The sequence below is a fragment of the Gracilinanus agilis genome, chromosome 2, assembly GCF_016433145.1.
Source record: "Gracilinanus agilis isolate LMUSP501 chromosome 2, AgileGrace, whole genome shotgun sequence".
Taxonomy (NCBI): Eukaryota; Metazoa; Chordata; class Mammalia; order Didelphimorphia; family Didelphidae; genus Gracilinanus; species Gracilinanus agilis.
Window position 1 is genome coordinate 339,151,803 of NC_058131.1, and position 21,341 is coordinate 339,173,143.

General features: G+C 36.7%; 1 protein-coding gene across 1 annotated transcript in view; it reads left to right on the forward strand.

Moving 5' to 3' along the window:
* The window catches only part of ACTR5 (actin related protein 5), a 50,141-nt gene extending 30,526 nt beyond the window's left edge, over nt 1-19,615 (forward strand). The window contains exons 6-9 of the mRNA XM_044659801.1: nt 6,212-6,328; nt 11,696-11,835; nt 15,432-15,564; nt 18,988-19,615. Coding sequence (XP_044515736.1) covers nt 6,212-6,328; nt 11,696-11,835; nt 15,432-15,564; nt 18,988-19,245 — 648 coding nt within the window. The 3' untranslated portion in view covers nt 19,246-19,615. The remainder of the gene's footprint in view (nt 1-6,211; nt 6,329-11,695; nt 11,836-15,431; nt 15,565-18,987) is intronic.
* Nucleotides 19,616-21,341: the final 1,726 nt, after the last annotated feature.

Consider the following 21,341-nt stretch of genomic DNA (forward strand, 5'->3'; position numbering starts at 1 on the left):
AATTAGCAGAGCCTATACAATAAGCCAATAAAACTGAGAATACAACCCCCCCAACAAATAGCCATATAACACATCCATATTAACAGAAGATCAAATAAGCCAAAATAATCCAATATTAGTAAAGAAAACAGAACTAGTTTTAAAGGAAATTCAGAGTAGTAGGGGACCCATAGGTAGTACAGTTGCTCAAACATCTGGCCTGGAGTCAGGAAAACTTGAGTTCAGATTTGGCTAAGGACACTCAATATGCAACCCTGTGAAAGCCACTTAACCTTTATTTTGCCTTAATTCCCTCCTCTTTTTTTTTTTTAAATAATTTTTATTTTTTAGAAAAGTTATCATGGTTACATGATTCAGGTTCTTTCCCCTTCACCCGACCTCCCCTGCCATAGCCGATGCGTATTTCCCCTGGTTTTAACATGTGTCATCATTCAAGACATTTCTAAATTGTTGTTAGTTGCATTGGTGTGGTAGTTTCGAGTCTACGTCCCCAATCATGTCCGCCTCAAACCATGCATTCAAGCAGTTGTTTTTCTTATATGTTTCCTCTCCTGCAGTTCTTCCTCTGAATGTGGGTCACGTTCTTTACCGTAAATCCCTCAGAACTGTCCTGTGTCATTGCATTGCTGCTGGTACAGAAGTCCATTACATTCTATTTTACCACAGTATATCAGTCTCTGTGTACAGTGTTCTTCTGGCTCTGCTCCTTTCGCTTTGCATCAATTCCTGGAGGTCTTTCCAGTTCACATGGAATTCCTCCAGTTTATTATTCCTTTTAGCGCAATAATCCACACCAGCATATACCACAGTTTGTTCAGCCATTCCCCAATTGAAGAGCATACCCTCGTTTTCCAGTTTTTTGCCACCACAAAAATCACGGCTATAAATATTTTCGTACAAGTCTGTTTATCTATAATCTCTTTGGGGTACAGATCCAACAATAGTATGGCTGGATCAAAGGGCAGGCAATCTTTTATAGCCCTTTGAGTGTAGTTCCAAATTGCTATCCAGAATGGTTGGATCAGTTCACAACTCCACCAGCAATGCATTAATGTCCCAATTTGGTCACATCCCCTCCAACATTCATTACTCTCCCCTACTATCATTTTAGCCAATCTTCTAGGTGTGAGGTGATACCTCAGCGTTGTTTTGATTTGCATTTCTCTAATTATTAGAGATTTAGAGCACTTTCTCATGTGCTTATTGATAGTTTTGATTTCTTTATCTAAAAATTGCCTATTCATGTCCCTTGCCCATTTATCAATTGGGGAATGGCTTGATTTTTTTATACAATTGATTTAACTCCTTGTATATTTGAGTAATTAGACCTGTCAGAGTTTTTTGTTATAAAGATTTTTTCCCAATTTGTCGTTTCCCTTCTGATTTTGGCTACATTTTTTTTGTTTGTACAAAAGCTTTTTAATTTAGTATAATCAATCATCCCATTTACATTTAGAGTTATAATTATCAGTTATGTATTCCCCAACATTTTGGTATCCTCTCTTAGTTCTAGTCCTCCTTCTTACTTATTTCCTTTTAAGCCAGTGATTTGTTTTAAACCAGTAACCCTTGTCCCCTCCCTTGATTTACTACCCTTTCTATCCCCTCCCTTGTTATTCACCTCTTTTTATTTTTAAGGCCTAATGAATTCCCTCTCCCTTCTCCTCCCCTTCCTTTTTTGACCTCCCCACTCCTCTGCTCCCCTTGGTTTATCCCTTTTGACTTTCTCAGTAGGGTTAGTTCTGTATCTCACTGGATATAGCTATTCCCTCTCAGGGTTAATTCCACTGAGAGTAAGGTTTAAATATTACCTCTTAATGCTCTCTTCCTCTCTTCCTCTCCTTCTTATAATAGTATTCATCCCCTCCCCTTCCCATGCCCTCTTTGTGTGTAATAGAATATCCTATTTTTCTTATTCATTCAAGTTTCTCTTGGTGTCCTCTACTATTCACCCCCCTCTTTCCCACCCACCCCCTTATCATCTTAGACCATTTAGTACTCCAACCTCTCCCTGTGAATAATTCTTCTAATTACTATAATAGTGGATACTATAATAGTGAATAGAGTTCACTACAGAGAATTACACATAACATTTCTCCATATAGGAATACAAATAATTCGATCTTATTGAAGCCCTTAAAGAGGCAAATTTAAAAATAAATTTTCTTTATTTCCCCTCTGTTTCTTATTTACCTTTTCATGTTTCTCTTGGTTTTTTGTGGTTGGATATCGAACTCTCCATTTAGTCCTGGTCTTTTTTGTGCAAATACTTGGAAATCTTCTATCTTGTTGAATGCCCATACTTTCCCCTGGAAGTATATAGTCAGTTTTGATGGGTAGGTGATCCTTGGTTGTAGACCCAGTTCTCTTGCCTTTCTGAATATCATATTCCAAGGCTTGCAGTCTTTTAGTGTAGAGGCTGCCAGATCCTGTGTGATCCTGATTGGTGCTCCTTGATATCTGAATTATCTCTTTCTGGCTTCTTGTAAAATTTTTTTCTTTTACTTGGAAGCTCTTGAATTTGGCTATTATATTCCTGGGGTTTGTCTTTTCAGAGTTTAGTGTAGAGGGTGATCTATGGATCCTTTCAATGTCTATATTGCCCTCTTGTAGAACTTCAGGGCAATTTTGCTGAATAATTTCCTTTAGTATGGAGTCCAAATTTCTATTAATTTCTGCTTTTTCAGGAAGACCAATAATTCTCAAATTGTCTCTTGTTATGTAGGTAATTTGAGGAAAGGTGGGGGTATAAGGGAATTTGAAAGGAGGATGTTGGAGACTTGCTAAGTGGTTAATCTTGGTTACAGGTAGCCTGGGATTAAAGGAGATTCAGGGTATAATAGGACTGAAGTCAGGAGTATAACACAGAAGGGAAACAGAGATCTTCTAGGAGAAGAGAAGTTAAACTAAACAGACAAACACAGCAGGCTTACAGACTGGGACTTAGACTCAAACACAAGCTGAGGGAAATAGACTAGACTGAAATTAACAAACAGGCTTTAGTTAATTTCACAGGAAGGGACCTATTTTGAAGTAACACCTTCCTTCAAGATGGATGCCCCAGCTTCCCTCTAAGCCCAGAGTATGTTGTCTCTTTCCCTCTTCTTCCCTCTTGATAACTAACAGACAAATTACACTAATAGGGCTGTTGGAAAATAAAAGGGTTTATTTTGTTTGAAGGATGTTTGTTAGGAAGGTGGATCAAAGGAAAGCCCTATCAGTTGTCTCAGGAACCTCAGGTGGGGGAAGGGAAGTAAAGATGGAGTCTGAGTAAGGACCTGCCTTTAAACTCAGCTTTACAAAATGCTATTTCTATCTAAAGGGAATAAATGATGATTTGACTAACTATAACTAATGCTGTCAATTAGGTAACTTCACAGATTTAACTCCTCTCTAATTACTCTCCTTATTAACTCCACAGACACATAAGATAAGGGAGGGAAAGCAGGGGTGGTATTAGGAAAGGAAGATATAAAGGATTTATCTAAAATAATGATTTCTTAAGTAAATATATCAAAGCTAGGCTAAATTTCAATATTAAAGTTAGGTAATCAAAGCAGCTCGCTCATTGACCACCTCCCTCTACGGAAGATCCAGTCAACTGCTTTTCCTCAAGATTCTAAACCTCTAACAGCTTTTGGAACTCAGCCAAAGCTAGAAAAAACTATATGACCCCAATTTTGTATACTACACTCTTCTAGACCTGTTTTCTTGATCTGTCAATTTCTCGGTGAGATATTTCATGTTTCCTTCTATTTTATCAGTCTTTTGCCTTTTCTGTATTTGTTCTTGTTGTCTTGAGAGATCATTGGCTTCTACTTGCCCAATTCTTGTCTTTAGAGACTGGTTTTCTGTTATATTCTTTTGATTTTCCTTTTCAATTTGGTCTATCCTGTTTTCCACCTGTTTGATTTTGATCTCCAATTTGTTTATCAATTCTTTTGATTTGGGGGCATCGTTTTCTAATTGCCCAATTCTAGCCTTTAGAGACTGGTTTTCGGCTATAATCTTTTGGTTTTCCTTTTGAATCTGGTCTGTTTGGTTCTTCAAGGCTTCCAGCTGGTCATTTCTGGTCTTCAATTTGCTTATCAATTCATTTGATTTCTGAGCATTACTTTCTAATTGCGAAATTCTGCCTTTTAAACTGTTATTTTCTTGCCAGTTCTCTACCATCTTTCACATAATCTCAGATTTGAACTCTTCAAAAGCTTGTGACCAGTTTTCATTTTTTTGGAAAGGTTTGGATATGATTACTTGTTTGTTCTCCTCTGCTGTTTGCTCTGTTGTCTGGATTTTTTCTGTGTAAAAGTTGTCAAGTGTTAAAGATTTCTTCTTGATCTTTCTCTTCTGGGGTTCTTGTCTCTGGCTTGCCATTGTTAGCCCAGCACCATCTCAGCTTTATCCTCATGCCTAGGATCTGTCTGCACTCTTTGGGCTTCTGAGGTCACAGGTCTAGTTGTTCTCAGGGTCAAGCCTCCTGGTGGTCCCCTTGCTTATTCCTCTGCCTGAAGCTCCTTTAATAGTCTCAGAGCGCTGCTTCCCCAATCATGCACCCCTCTGCTCTGGGTCCCCACACATGTTCTGTGCCTGTGCTCAGAATCCGTGTCTGCAGCTGCGACCATGCCTGGGCTCAGGGTCTGTGTTCAAAGTCCACGTGTTCTTTAGCCTCTTGGGGTCTTAAGTCTTGCTGCTCTCAGGAACAGGCCCTGGAGCTGCCAATGACTTAATGGGTGCCCCAAGCTCACTCTAGCTCTTGTGCACTGGCTTTGGCACTGTAGGTGGTGTGGGGGGGGGGAGCTTGTGTTTTAGTGAGAGCTGTTTCACCCCTTTATAGCATGGAAGTGCCCCGATTCCACGTACCTTCAATGTTGTGCCCTGTTGTGGGGTCCTTTCGTTCATCTGGATTTGTTTTTATGTCTTCTTGAGGAGTCCTATATGCATGGGTTAGGAGAGGTCTTTTTACTCTGCCACCATCTTAACCTGGAAGCCCCGGGAGAACATTTTTATAACAAAACTTTCTGACAGAGGTTTAATTTCCCAAATATATAAGGAAGTAAGTAAAATTTATAAAAAAAATCAAGCCATTCCCACTCAACAAATGGTCAAGGGACATGAATAGGCAGTTTTCACATGATTAAATCAAAACGATCAATAAGCACATGAAAAAGTGTTCTAAATCCCTCCTGATTAGAGAAATGCAAATTAAAACAACTTTGAGGTACCACCTTACAACTAGCAGACTGGCCAATATGGCAGCAAAGGAAAGTGATAAATGTTGGAGGGGATGTGACAAAATTGGGACACTAATACACTGTTGGTGGAGTTGTGAATTGATCCAGTCGTTCTGGAGGGCAATTTGGAACTATGCCCAAAGAGCTTTAAAAGACTGCCTGCCCTTTGATCCAGCCATACCACTGCTGGGTTTGTACCCCAAAGAAATAATAAGGAAAACAACTTGTACAAAAATATTTATAGCTGCATTCCTTGTGGTGGCAAAAAAATTAGAAAATGAGGGGGTGTCCATTGATTGGGGGGATGGCTGAACAAATTGTGGTATCTGATGGTGATGGGATACTATTGTGCTGAAAGGAATAATGAACTAGAGGAATTCTATGTGAACTGGAATGATCTTCAGGAATTGATGCAGAGAGAAAAGAGCAGAACCAGGAGAACATTATACACAGAGATTGATACATTATGGCACAGTCGAATGTAATAGACTTTTCTACTAGCAGCAGTACAATGACCCAGGACACTCCAGAGGGACTTATGAGAAAGAACACTATCCACATCCAGAGAAAGAACTGTGGGAACAGAAATGCAGAAGAAAAACATATGATTGATCATGTGGTTCAATAGAGATATGATTAGGGTTAAATGTTAAAAGATTACCCTTGCAAATATGAATAACATGGAAATAGGTTTTGAACAATGATATATGTAAAACCCAGTGGAATTGCTTATCAGCTCCAGGAGGGGAGAGGGAAGAGGGGAAGAAAATCATGAATCATGTATCCATGGAAAAATATTCTAAATTTTAAAAAAAGATATTCATTAATGTATGATCATTTTATAAGCCTAGGAAGTTTTTTACATTATGTAAATTTGCGAACTTTCAGATAAGATCATATTCCTTCCTGTGTCAGGTTACATCTAGAATTAAGGCTAATACCCTTGTTCACTTAAATTAAAGGAATCTCTTTTATTTTAGACACCCGACTTGGAGCAACTTGAACAATCTCTAGAAGATGTTGAAAGCATGAATGATTTCGAACCTCTTTTTTCTGAGGAAACACCTGAAGTAGAGAAGCCAGTTACTACTGTGCAGGTTTGACTCTAGCATATAATCTGTCATCATTTTATGGGATCTATTTTTAATAACTTAATGAATCTGTGATTATATCAACATGAGTATTTTTTTTTGTTAGTAAAAATTGTATCTATGTGCTCGTCCTGTGTTACTCTTCATTTTTCTCTTCCCTTAAATCCTCTATAGATTGTTCTAAATCCTTATGTTAGAGCATTTTCTCTGATTGTTTTACTGTTTTGTGGGCAATTGTTACAATACTTGGACCACTCTATTTATTACTTGTGCCAACCCACCTTTTTTTCCAGGCATACTTGTCTTCAGTGTCTTTTATACTGTTTGAATAGAAGTTGTTCTGGGCTGGACCTGACTTAGGCCAGTCCCCTAGTAGTTTAGGTTTAATATTGGAACAAAACGAGGAGTCATTTAGCAATTAACAAAAGGAGATTAACTTAGCCATAGCAGGAGAAGTCTATTCAAAAGCGTAGACACTGGGGATACCTGAAGTTGAGTCAGCTAAGCAGAGCTCCATTTCCCTCTGCCTACCAAACTAAAAGGTACTGAGGCCATGAGAAAGTGATTTCAACAGTCTGAACCCTTAGTCCTCTGAGACAACTAAGAAATATCTCATTATCTTTAAGGAAAAACCTGCCTAACCTTGCATGGAGCATGAGTTGAGCAGAGAGGGTTTAAGATATCACTTCCAGAACACATTATTGATAATATATAAGATCCTGAATGTAACCACCAGGTGTTTTTCCATTGCCTTTTGATAGGGACACTAATAACATGAAAAGATTATCTAGTAATTATAATCTGGCTTTTGAAATTCAGTTTTTAGAAAGGTATAAAATCTATAGCTGGAAGTTTTATCTGCTTCAAAGCAGGGAGGTCTACCATATCATCCATCTCTTGATGTCCCTTTTACTCTAACTTGAGTCTGAAGAGCAAGGATTAGGTATCTACTTAGTGGGGAAAATTTTGAGTAATTAGTTGAGCCTTCACAAGACCATCTGATTTTTTCATTGTGCTATTAAGAAAAGCCTGAGTTTTTGAAGGCTGTACCAGCAGAATACAGTTTTTGGACTGTTCTACCATGTTGAAAAGGTTTTAAGAATGATCCCAGGCCTAATATAAATTTTTTTTTTGCATTATTGCACATGCATAACCTATATCAAATTATTTGCCTCTCAAGGAAGGAAGAAGGGAAAGAATTTGGAACCCCTCAAAAATTTTAATAAATATTAAAGATTTCTACATGCAACTGGAAGAAAAAAAAGAATAGGTCTAGTAACAATCTGTTTTCCAAAACCTAGCATAGCTAACTATAGAGAGACTTTTCAATAGATATGGCTGGCTACTTGGTGATGATAATTTTCTTTTGTATATTAAAATCTCTGAAATAATAAAAGATTTAAAATGACCCTTAATCCTGAACAACTTCCTTCTGCCTCTGTATTGATGCTAGGCTAATGGAAAAGGTAACAAGGGGTGCTAAATGTAAGTAGCTTTTAGATAGTCTGTAAATAATAACTTAGCTGTAGGTATTCCAAATGTGATGTCTTTGTCTAGTGAGTCTTCATATTATCCAAAGAACTGAGTTGTATCATTTTTGACATTATTTCTGTAAATTAACCTGGAAGACAAGGAAAAAAAGAGATCTGTATAAATAGAAGATATTTCACAGACCACTCCCCTGGAAAGACAAAGGCATTGTCATCTGAGGCAACAAATATTTCATAGAACATTGGCCATTTCTAAACCCTTAAATATATAGCATTTACAAAGAGATAGAAAGATAAGTCTAAGTTATTTGCCAACAACTTGCAAAGGATGAGGAGTCAGAGAAACTCTAAATTAAATGAATTTTTACTTAAATATTGGTTGGCTTTAGTGTCTTTAGTGTCATTTTTGGGGAGGATGGTAAAAACTATGTTAGAAAATATGATTCAAGAATAAGAAATGGGAGACACCAAAGACTTGTAGACTATGTAGAAGGACCCCCTATATATGAGAAATATTTTATTTAGGAAGAGAATCAGGATGGTAATTCATCCTAAGCATGCACATAGTGAACATCAAATGGCATTGTGCAAAATGAAATGATTATATTTTAACAGATAGGACATTGTTTGTTATCAATGTGATAGTCACTTGAATCAGCTATCTTTATACCATCAGACCACTGTCTTACTTTAAAGATCATAATGCCAGATTAAAAGATATTATAAACAAGAAGATGTGCCTTTTGAGCCATTTATTGTTAATGCCAAAAATTTGAAAACGGATGAAAGAACAGATATTGACATAGAATATTACCATTTCCTGACAAAATTTAACAGATATGAATTTATTGCTACAACAAAGAAACCAAAATAGCTGGCTGCAGACCATATTAGCCAACAGACATTTGATCTTCCTAAGTGAAGAGAGATTGTAACTAACAATTTAAAATATAAACTTATTTGTAAACTCTTATTGTGTTGTGGAGTGTGAAAGGGAATTTTAGAGGTAGAAGCGAAAGGTAGGGTAGAAAGGGAAAGGAAGGTAGGGAAGCCTGAGGAAGGGTAGCCAGGGTAGCCTCCAAGCCCAGGAGGGGAAATTAACCCAAGCTCTTCGGAGCCTAATAAAGATCAGGTAGCATTTATTGTTGGAATAGCTAGGTTTATTTAGATTAGAAAAGGTAAGGTCTAGGGAAGCTAGGAGGTAGATCTCTGAAAAAGGCACCAAGAGAGAGCTCAGGGCCAAGAGAATGTCCAGGGTCAAGAGGGTCTCCAGGGTGGAGAGCATCTCCAGAGTGGAGAGCATCTCCAGGATTGAGAGAGAAAAGGCGCCAAAACTTTCTCTTTTATACTTTCTCCAACACCTCCCACAAAGGAAGTGGGAAGTGTCAGGGGAAGTTTTAGCAGGGAGTCCTAGGAGACTGTCTCCCAGGGCTTAGAATATTTTTAAACAACACAGGAGGATGGTGAAAGATTTGATTGTCACCTCGTAAAACAGGCAGATGCAGTGAAGGAAACAAAAGTTTATAGAAAGCCTTATAGGAAACCAAACTAAGCCATAGTGTGGTGAGAATGTTTAAGGATGAAACTTGGAGGACAGTAAACAGATGAAAAACCAAGATCTCTCAACATTTAAATAATTTCATTAATTAAAGTACAACTTCCACATTTATATTCTGATATCACAGTCCCTGAAGTGTTGTATGAGGAAGCAGACATAACAGTAAAGAAAACAAAGATGTGAAGAGCTACTGGACTAGACCAAGTATTGGAGGTGACATAGTTTTGATGATATTAAAGAATCAGACCTCAAGAAATCTGAAAGAGCAGAGTATACTTAATTTTTTGAAAATCTCAGGCCTTATTTTTAACACTAAAAGACCAAGAAAATAGTCAGTAATTTCTAGCCCTTATTCTTACTTTTTTATCTCTACAAATTTTTTTTTGGAGACTAGTCTACCCATCTCTCTAGGGAAGAGCTTAGAAAGAGATAAGCAGGTTTTCACAAATCATATTCTATAGCACATTATATCCTTGCAGCTACTCAATTGACATAAAGGTATTATAAGAATACAAAACCTTTTTTTTAGCACTATAAGTATCTATTGACTAAAAAAGTTTGATTTCAGTAGAAAAAAACAACCTTAGAACCTATCTTAATAAGGTGGCTTATGTGTATATATTAAAGTCATGTAGAAGTCCTTGGAAAAATGTTAACAATCAAAATAACTTTGGCCTTCTGATTATTACATCAAGTGACAAATGTAATAGAACATTTGCCACCACCGTGACACACAGCACAGTACTCAAATGTAAAAGATTCCTTGTTGAGAACAGATGCTGCTATTTTCATTAAACCAGTACATCATCATGGAGGCTGGTCACTTCACTTCTAACTTAAAAACATTACTTTGCCTTCTAAATGAGAACTGTAAGCTTTGAGAATTTTACCTGAGTGTTTACGCAGGAAGTTTCATGTTAAGGGTCATCCAAGGGGCAATTGAAAGAGACATTCATGGTGGGTATGAGAATATTATAGCATCAAGGAAGAATTGCAGTGACATGCTTTATTAGTTTTCACACAATGGTGAGATCTAAAGAAAGACCTCTCTTCTTCTCCCCTTTGTCCCCCTGTTCCCTGCATGTGTGGACTCCCTAGGAGAATTATGAAAGGACAAAAGAGTCTCATAGGAAGTCTCAAGAAACTGAAACAAAGTGCATGCATGCATTGTGACTGAGTTATGGCAGAATACATTTCAGCTTATGAATGAAATGAAATATAGTGCATTGGAAGAAACAACAAATACTAGGATTCCAAGGAAATGTGGGAAATCTTTGAAATGATGTAGATTAAATAGAACTAAGAGAACAGTTATATAATGGCTTGGCGATGAAATAAAAAGAAAACTAAAATAAAGCTATATGCTTAGTAACTTTAGTAACTAGTCTTGGTCCTGGAGAAGAAATAAGGAAACACTGTCCTTTCAGTAAAGAGGTCATATACTCTGTATATGGAAGTCTTTCCAGGCTTTTTAAAAAAATCTTACCTTTTGTCCTAGAATTAATATTGTATATTGGTTCCAAGGTAGAAGAGGGGTAAGGGCTAGACAATGGGAATTAAGTGACTTGCCCAGGGTCACACAGCTAGGAAATGTCTGAGGTCAGATTTGAACCCAGTACCTCCCATCTCCAGGCCTGGCTCTCAATCCACTGAGCTACCCAGAAGCTCCTATTGTGTCTTTTTTTTTTAAGAAAAATTTTCCATGATTCATGTTCTTTCTCTCCCCTCTACACCCTTCCCTTCTCCCTCCCCCCCATCCGATACGCATTTCCACTGGATTTTACATGTGTCATCTGTCAAGACCTATTTCCATATTATTGGTAGTTGTACTAGGGTGGTCATTTAGAGTCTGCATCCCAAATCATATACGCATCAACCCATGTGTTCAAGCAGTTGTTTTTCTTCTGTGTTTCTACTCCCACAGTTCTTCCTCTGAATGTGGATAGCATTTTTTCTCATAAGTCCTATTGTGTCTTTTTGATGGATGAGATCATTGCATAAGAATTACAGTTGTCATATTAGGTTCTTAGGGAAAGGGTTGTTTGGGTTTTTTTTTGTTTTTGTTTTTGTTTTTTGAGATTGGGTCTCCCTCTCTAGCCTATTGTGGGAGTGGACTTTCTTCAAATATAAACTAAAGTCTTACCTTTCTGTTAACTTTTTTTGAATACCCTTGTTCCCAAACTCCTTATCATGGAGAGCCTTGTGTATAGTAGCTGTACAGAAAGAAAAGTTGGTAAAAGAAACTGAGTTCCAAATATGGCTAAAGAAAATTGTAAAGATTCATTATAATCTATTGTAACATGCTTTGTTCTTTTGTTTTTAAAGCCCATGTTTAACTTAGCAGAATATCATCAGCTATTTCTTGGTACAGAAAGAATTCGAGCTCCAGAAATCATTTTCCAACCATCTCTTATAGGAGAAGAACAGGCTGGGATAGCAGAAACTATTCAGTATGTTTTGGATAGGTGAGTTAACAGCATTGTTTGTCTTTCTTTTCCTGTGCCATTTACCAAAGGCCTTTATTTTAAGGTATATTTTGATTAAGCATAGATCTGAGTATTGGGAACTTCTCAAACATATCTCATCTTGTTTTTTTCATTGATTTTCTTCATTTAGTAATCTATCTTATGTGTTGTTCAAAACAGCAGGTTATATAAAACTCAATTTTATTTCTTCTTGAAACCTGCATTTTTGTATTGGTAGCGCCAACCTGGGAATTGATACAACACTTTTGAAATAATGAAGCCAAACATACTCAGAGAAATTGACTACTGTTCAGTTTGACTATCCTGCCTCCTTCCCTAAAGCCTTGCTCTCTAACTCTAGGTCAGTGATGGTGTATCTATGGCACAGGTGCCAAAGATGACATGCAGAGAGCGCTCTCTGTGGGCACATGGCTGCCCTCCCCCAAAGCCAGGCCCCGCTGCCCCTTCCCCCCGTCCACTCCTCCCCACTCCCTTGGATACTAGAAAGGAAAGGCAGAGGAACTCAGGCAGAGCTGTTCCCCTCCCCCTCTCCACCACACCTGATGACATTTTTTTACCTCCTCCACCCCTCTGCCCAGCAACCCATTGGGAACGCACAGGGGGTAAGGTGGGAGGCTCACAGGTGGCAGAGCTAAAGGGGAGCATAGTGCTCAGGCCACTCCCCTCTCCTTACTTCACCCACCCAGCAGCCTGATGGGAGTACTTCCTTCTCCTATGTAGGGTAAAAGGGGGAGAGGGGTGCACCCAGCACTTGGTTGGGGGGAGGGGCACCTCACTCATTCTGGGGAGGGTGGGGATGGGGTCAGGCACTTCAGCTCTAAAAGATTCACCATCACTGCTCTAGGTTGAATTTAACCTTATCATCCCTGAAACTGATGGAAAAATACCAGAGCAAAGTCACATGTGCTCTTTTTCTTATATTGCTGATTTATACTTTCCCTCTTGCATAGAGATAAATATAGTAAAATCTGGTATCTGTCATAATGTATGTAGAATTGTTACCGGCATTTTTGAGCATTGCCAGTACAGTAAGAAGTGATCTTTAAATAATGACTTTTAAATAGTATGGGTGAGATTTTGAAGGGTCTTTGGAAGAGTTGATTATCAAGGCCTGGAGGTGTTATGATTTGTTTAATGGCACACAGGTAGTAAATAGCAGAGCCAAGATGTAAACCTATTTCTTCAGGTTCTACATCCAGGACTCTTTCTGCCGCAATACTGTTCATATAATTTCATGTCCTTTATAATTAGATACTTTTCTTACATTTATTTTTTAAATCCTTAATTTTGATGAGTCATAGTTTATTAAACATTTTGTTGCAACATTCATTTTTGATCTGAACATATTTACCTTGAAGTTTTTATTTAAATATAGAAGATTTTTGTAATTTTTAAAGTGGACAACCAAATTATCATAACTTACAATGGTATATCAGTGCATAAAAAGATGACCAAATTAGGACTGGGGGAATTTTACTATTAAATGTGTTTTGTTGTATATAAAGTGGTTGAAAAAAAGATATTAATGATTGATATATATGATAATCTGTTGACCAGGGTATTTAAATAATAAGAACTCCCTTTCCTCAACCATGTGAAGAACATCCTTGACCATAGCTTGCCAGCTTACTTTTTCTTTGGAGATAGAGGAAAAACTGTTTTGCAGTAAAAACTCTTCATTACGATAGATATTCTGTTTGTGTCAATAAAGTGCTTAAAAGGAGGAGATGTGATCATTACCAAAAACTTGAAAATATAATGTATTGTTAATAATCCATTTCTGGGGTACTTAACAGTTGATTGTAAGGTTAATAAGGCTTAACTTCTTTGAGCCTTAATTTTCCATCTATTACTTTAATAAATATTAATTTGCTACCTTTTAGAAATAATTGCAGAATAGTGGTTTGAAATAACAATGAAAATTTGAAGTGCTTAGGAGGGTACAGATTTAGATTTCATAAGAACTTCTGAGATCATCTAGTCCAATCCGCTAATTTTTGCAGATGAAGAGAAACTGAGGCCCAGAGATGTTATGATTCATTTAATGACACACACAGGTAGTTAATAGCAAAACCAAAACTTAAATGTATTTCTTTTGGGTGTACATTCCAAGACTCTTTCTGCTGCAATACAGGTCATATAGCTTCATGTCTCTTATGATTAGATACTTTTCCTAAGCTATTTTTTAAACCCTTAATTTTGATGGGCTATAATTTATCAAACATTTTGTTGCAACATTTATTTTTGTTATGAGCATATTTACCTTACAGTTTTTATTAAAATTTTGTTTTAATATAGAACATTTCTGTAATTTTTTAGCCAAATTATCACACACCATACAGACTTGTGCTATGGGAAAATGTGTATTATTTATATTATTCAAATGTTTAGTTCTTGATGTTTATGAGAGGTGGTCTTCTTTTTTTTTTTTTTTAACCCTTAATTTCTGTGCATTGGTTCCTAGGTGGAAGAGTGGTAAGGGTGGGCAATGGGGGTCAAGTGATTTGCCCAGGGTCACACAGCTGGGAAGTGTCTGAGGCCGGACTTGAATGTAGAACCTCCCGTCTCTAGGTCTGATTCTCAATCCACTGAACTACTCAGCTGCCCCCGGCCTTATTCTTTGAAAATAATATTTAAAGAAAAGTATATATTAGAAATGAAGGGTTTAAGAGAGTTTGAATCTGGAGATCTACAATTTGAGATAGAGGAAATTATGAGTATCTTATATACAGTGATGGATTTCTTCTATGAGTATTTATAACAAATTTCTTCAGATTTCATCCACTTAAAATTTATAGAACTTAAAAAATTACACAGAATGTAATATGAAGGTTTTAGATGAAAATTATTTGGGATTGGAAGAAAGAGGAAGGGAACTCAGATATAATTGAAGACATGGAAAGTTTCTGTGGCAGTTTAGACCTTGTCTTTTAGTGAGCCCCTTCATTAGCATGAATAATCAAATCTACTTTGAATTTTTTTCCATTTTAAAGTTTAATACTTTAAAAAATGAAACTAGGATACTAGATTCTTATTGTTCTAAGCTTCCATGATATGGGATAGTATTATAGTGGAGTCCTTTTGACACATCACTAACAAAGTATTTCTTGGATGAGTTTCCATTTATCTAAACCCTGCTTTATAACAAATAGTGCTATAGCAAAGTTGTAGTACTCCAATAACATTAATAACATCCCCCTTTTTAGTTGTATTAATTGATTCAGTGCCTAGGAAATAGTAGGGACTTAAATATTATTTAATGAAATAAGTTAGCTATCAGATTCAAGGCCTTATAAATCAATAAGCATATGCCTGTGCTAGGTTTGAAGATATAAAAAAAAGAATGAAACAGTCTCTGTTTTCAAGGAGCTTACATTCTCTACATGGCACCAAACAACTAAATAGATGAAGATATCTGATTGATTGAAATTGTTTAAGTCAAGGTATCTGGATGATGAATGGGGCAATTTTTTACTTTTCATCCAGATGTTTTAACGTTGTACAAACATCTTATTTTCAGATATTTAGAAGGAAATGTATTTGGAAATCTGAATTAAAACACTTTTTGGTTTCAGGTATCCTAAAGACATACAGGAAACCCTTGTCCAAAATGTTTTCCTCACTGGTGGAAATGTGATGTATCCTGGAATGAAATCTAGGATTGAGAAAGAACTGCTTGAAATGAGACCCTTCCAATCTTCTTTTCAGGTATAGATTACATCAAAAAAAATATTTTTGTGGGCTTGCATTATTGCTATTATGTAATTATGGGGAAGTACTTTTCATTTCTATTCACTGGTTTTGCTTTTTAAGATCTCTATACTTTTAAAATCTTGATAAAAATTTCCCATGGATATATATACACACTATCATAAACATCATTTATGGCAGTGCAGTTCTTGTCAATTGGTATCTTATTTGAAATCTTCTCTCTTCAGTTTTTTTGCTCTCCCTCTATAATTATTGTTCTTGATTTGGTATATCATTCTGTATGCCATGTTTTAATGCTTAAGTATTCATGGCCAAATTTAGTAACTCCCTCAGCTGCCATATTCTCCTTAGTATTTTGAGAAACAATATATACATATATGTACACATATACATACATATAAAATCTTTACAAATGTATTTTTAAAAGTTATTTCATACTCACCCATTTTCACTCGTGCCTAATTTTACCTCTGCCTTCTGTTTCAGAAATTTCTATAGCCACCATTACTAAGACATTGGCTGAATTTAACCTTCTGGAGCTGGTGGGTCTAGAATTCAGATGGAAAGAAAAAACAGGCTAGGACAGGAGATTGGCCCAGTAAAACTGCAAGGCCCAAATGGGATTGACTATTTTTTCTCTTGGCTCTGACTTGTAAAGTCAGAACTAATACTAGAATCCAAATGTACTGATTCTTAGTATACATACTAAAGTATACTAAAATATAAAATATAACTAAAAATACTAATTTATACTAAAATATAATTCATCATTAGTATATACATCTTCTTAAAAATCCTTACCTTCTGTTTTAGAATTAATACTGATATTGGTTCCAAGGCAGAAGAGCAGTAAGGGCTAGGCAGTAGGGATTAAATAATTTTCCCTAGGAGAGTGTGTGAGGCCAGATTTGAACCCAATACTTCCCCATCTCTTGGCCTGGCTCTCATTCTGCTGAACAATTCAGCTGCCCCCTTTGTCTGTTTTTATAATAATATGTAATAAAGATAAAATTATTCTTTAAAAATACTCAAACTCTTAAACTACAGTATAGAAAATTTTATGTTAGAGCAGTGATTCCCAAAGTGGGCACTACGGCCCCCTGGTGGGTGCTACAGCGATCCAGAGGGGCGGTGATGGCCACAGGTGCATTTATCTTTTCTATTAATTGCTATTAAAATTTAAAAAAAATTAATTTCCAAGTAATTGCTAAGTAATATTTTTTCTGGAAAGGGGGCAGTAGGCCAAAAAAGTTTGGGAACTACTGTGTTAGAGGTATTAAGAAGAAACCAAATTGTTGTCTTTTGTTTTGAAGCTTTCTGCACTTTTCATTGATCCTAACTTTATCTTAGTGCCCTGGAGAGAAGTAACTAAAAAAAAGTTATATAGGCACAAGGCCAAAGGTGCCTTTTCTTTCTGTAAAAACAATGCAGATTATATTCTGTCTCTTTGTCTCATATTTGTATAGCAATATAACGCTTGCAGAGTTTCTTACATGTTACCATATTTGATTCTCACAAAATTTTATAGATAAATTCACTTAATTACACTATTAACCCACATCTCTTCACTGTATCCCTACATAATAGCATGATAGATTCTGTCAAATGTATTGATGAAATCTGGGTCAACTTTTTCTATTTCATGCCTCTGAATTATTAGTATAATAACACTTAGAGAAAGTGAAGAACTATCTTTTTTTGTTACTTTTTTACTTTTTTTGGTTCTCAAGCTTTTTTTTTTCTTTATGGCTTCTATTCCCCACTCCTAGTTTGAGAGAGTAAAAAAAAAATACAGAACCTTGGTATCAAATAAATATAATAAGCAAGACTAATTCTTATATTGGCATCTTGCTTATTATCCTTTCTGTCTTTGGGGGAGACAAAATTTTTCATAATTGGTCCTCAGGTATTGTGGTGTTAATCAGAGTTCTTAAGTCTTTTAGAATTGTTCATTTATTACAGCATTGATGTTATAAAGTATAAATTATATTCTTGGTTCTGTTTAGTCAACTCTCCATAATTTCATACACATTTTCTCAGATTTTTCATTTGGAATATTTATTGCTTGCATTCAAATATATGACAACACTACCAATCAGAATATTGAGCAACACAGGGTATGAATGTCAAATCTTTTATTTCTATATTTTGAAATTTTATTCCCTAGTTAGTAGTTCTCAAAAGTCCTAGGACAGTGAACCTATGGCATGGGTGCTAAAGATGGCACACACTTTCTGTGGGTACTTGGCCACCCTCCCTCCCACCTCCCAGTTCATTAATAGAAAGGCAGAAGGACTCAGGTGGAGCCACTCCCATCCCCCTCTCTACTGTGCCTGACGACATTTTTCACATCCCCTGCCCCTCTGCCCAGCAGCCTAATGGGAGCACACAGTGGGTAAGGCAGGCAGCTCACAGGCGGCAGAGCAGGAGGGGAAGGGAGCACTTGGACTACTTCTCCCCCTCTCTACACTCCCTGAGGACATTCCTCACTTCACCTGTCCCTCCGCCCAGCAGTCCAATGGGGGTGCTTTCTCCTCCTGTGTGGGGCAAGGGGGGGCCATACCTACTATGTGGTAGTGGGGAGGGGCATGGCAAGAGGTCTTGGCCGGGGGGGAGGGGCGCAGCACTTGGTCTGCAGGGTGGGGCCTAGCACTGTCTCTAAGAAATTCGCCATCACTTTAGGCCTAGGACTCTGGGGATCTAAAGTACACAAAGTCAGAACTATTTTCATACTAAGACAATATTTGCCTATTAAAATATTCTTCCCTTTTCTAGTTATATGTCTGTCTGAAACTGAATTTTCTTCATGTACTTCAACCAAAATAACATCCCAACAGACTGAATACAAAAGCAGACATCAGAGATCTGAGAATATATGTAAAGCAATGCCATTGTTCTCACTATTTTTTTTAAGTTATTTTTCATACCAGATGTTTTATGTTAACGTGTAATGGGTTTTTTATTATTTTAAATGACTTAAAATGTTATCAGTTTTAATTTATAATGTGTTTAAGAGTGAAAGATATAGCCCACATAAACAAAAGCTCTTTGGGATTCTAAGTAATTTTCAAGAGTGCAAAGGGGTCCTGAGACCAAAAAGTTTTGAGAGATGCTGCCATGAGTTTTTGCTTATTTATTATTTTGTTCTGTTATTGGAGTTTGCTAAGGTAAATTTCACCTCAGATATCTTCCAAATTGCTTCTCAAAGTGTTGGTGTAAGGTTTTACATATAGATAATCTTTTCTTTTTTAAATCAAGATTTGACTTGGTATAGTTATTAGGTTTCATGGGACATTATTTGTGATATATCTGGTTCTGTGTAATAAAGTTGTATTAATTTAAAGCTTGCTAAGCCGTAGACTTTGATTTGATGTAATCCTAATTAAATAGCTTTCTGCATTGAATGTTTTTCTTTTTTAGGTCCAGGTTGCTTCTAATCCTGTATTAGATGCCTGGTATGGAGCTCGAGATTGGGCCCTAGAGCATATGAATCGTGAGGAAGGCTGGATAACCCGGAAGGATTATGAAGAAAAAGGGGGAGAATATCTCAAAGAACATAGTGCTTCAAACATTTATGTCCCCATTCGGGTTCCAAAACAGACTCCACGAACATCAGAAGCCCAGGCATCAAGCAAAGTAGCGGGAGTTAGTGTAAGCAATCCTTGTGAGCAGGTATAGCAGGGCTTCTGTACAAACAGACCTCGCATAGAAGCAGCATTAGGGAAACGGCTTCTGTGTCATAAACTCTTAGAGTAAAGTGCCAGAATATGGGTCCGTACAGAATTGTTTGCCGTGCAATCAGCCTGCTAACCCAAGATAGCAAATTTCTCCTTTAGAGGAATAATTAAGAAACACTTTTTGACTTTGGGAGCCACCCTTATTAGAAACTTTTCAGCACCTTGGTATCTTTGACCATTTTGGAAAGGATCCTGGATTTGTGCAGGTATACAAATGGAAACAGAGGATATAGTAGGAGAGAACAAATGGTTCAAGATGTGGTATCTTGTTATGTTTATCTTTTTTTAATAAAATATATTTTTCTTCTTGATGTGCCATCTGCAGTGTTCATTTTAATATTGAAGTGATTACATATATGCCCAGCAGAGGGAGATCTTTCTCTTTTTTTTAAAGCTATTACCTCAATATAATAAAAACAGTTGGAATAAAAGAATATGTAAGTTGGATAGTCCCTTCTCTCATTTTATATGAATATGAAAATTGAGGCCCAGAGAGAAATGATTTGCCCAAGACCATATAGCTAATGACGTCTTTTCTTGCCAGTTTTAAATGCATACCACTGATGCAGGATAACATTCTTTTTTTATTATTATTATTACATGGAAACTTTTTTTTTTACATTCTTTTTTGAAATTTTGAGTTCCAAATTCTCTTCCTTCTTCCCTTCTTCCCCTCCTCCCTTAATTCAAAGACAAGCAATTTGAGATAGATGATATATATGAGGATACATTCTTTTAGGTTCTAACAGTTGTGCAGATACTACTGTTATGGACCTGGCAAACCCAGGTCTTCCTGAAAATATTTTCAATTTTAGGACTGCCTTTTTTTTTCCCCTAGAGACTTTATTGGACATTTGAAAAGGAGTTTTGGAATTTTTTATATAGGAAGAAATGGACCAGAGAGAAGAACTCAGGAGTCTGATACTAGAAATGAGTATAATAGTTTTCTGAGCAGCCAAAACCATCATCAGATCTGTGCCCAAAGTTTGTACATTTTATTCAGAGCCTCTCAGAAGCTATTCATTAAAGCCTATTTGCTCATATTTCAGATGACAGTTCTAATAAACTTGGTGATGTATTTTCTCAGCCTGTAGCAGATTCTTAACAGCAAATTAGAAAGGAAATAAAATTTCAGGGAGTGGGGGTAGGGTGGGGAGAGAAGTTGTGTCAATCAGCCAGAGTGACAGCAGTGGAGAGTCACAGCTGGCAGGGAAGAGACAGAGCAGCTCAAAGAAATGACTGAAAGCACTGCAATGGGGGGCAGATCATCCTTTGGGCTTCCTGTGGGTATTACTAGGTTATTGAATAGCTATAAGGAAAGGTGTTTGGTGCCTTTTTTTAGACAAACCCAGAAGTGGGTACACTTGAGCAAATATGAACTTTACAAGAATTTCTATCAGAAATGATAAAAAATAAAATGTTTTTGCCACAAAAGGCTATACACCTGGAAAATGGACTTTTGAAATACCTTATTCACCAGCAGTTTCATAAGATCTAAAACTGGGAGGGATCTCCCATTGACTCCTATCTCTATCATTTTACAGATGAGGAAACTGAATCTCAGGGAGGGTGAATGATTTACCCAAAGTCACATGGGTAATAAGTGTCAGAAGTGGGATTTGAACCCACATTCCTCTGACGTCAGGGCTAATGCCCTTTGTACTGTACTGTGCCACTACTGAGGTAATTTCTCCTACATAATTCTCTCCTGAAAGTTTATTCATTTAACATCAGTTTTGGAGGATGGGTCGACCTGTGGGTTTCAGCAAGTCTAAATGATTTGCCTAGGAAAAGTTGACTTTTGACTACCTTATGTAATAAAGTAACAAATTCAACTTAAAAAAGAATTTAAGACATTGCAATATATGGTTGTGAATCATTTCTTAACAAGTTTGTTGATTTAAGTATTCTGTTTAGCCTGGCTTCTTGAACAGGGTCTGATTTTGTTTGTCCTTACTTTAGTCAGAGCTGATGCTGCAGTTTTTCAGGAAGGAATTTGTTGTTATTCAGTGCTAATGAGTTGCATGTGCTTTTCTG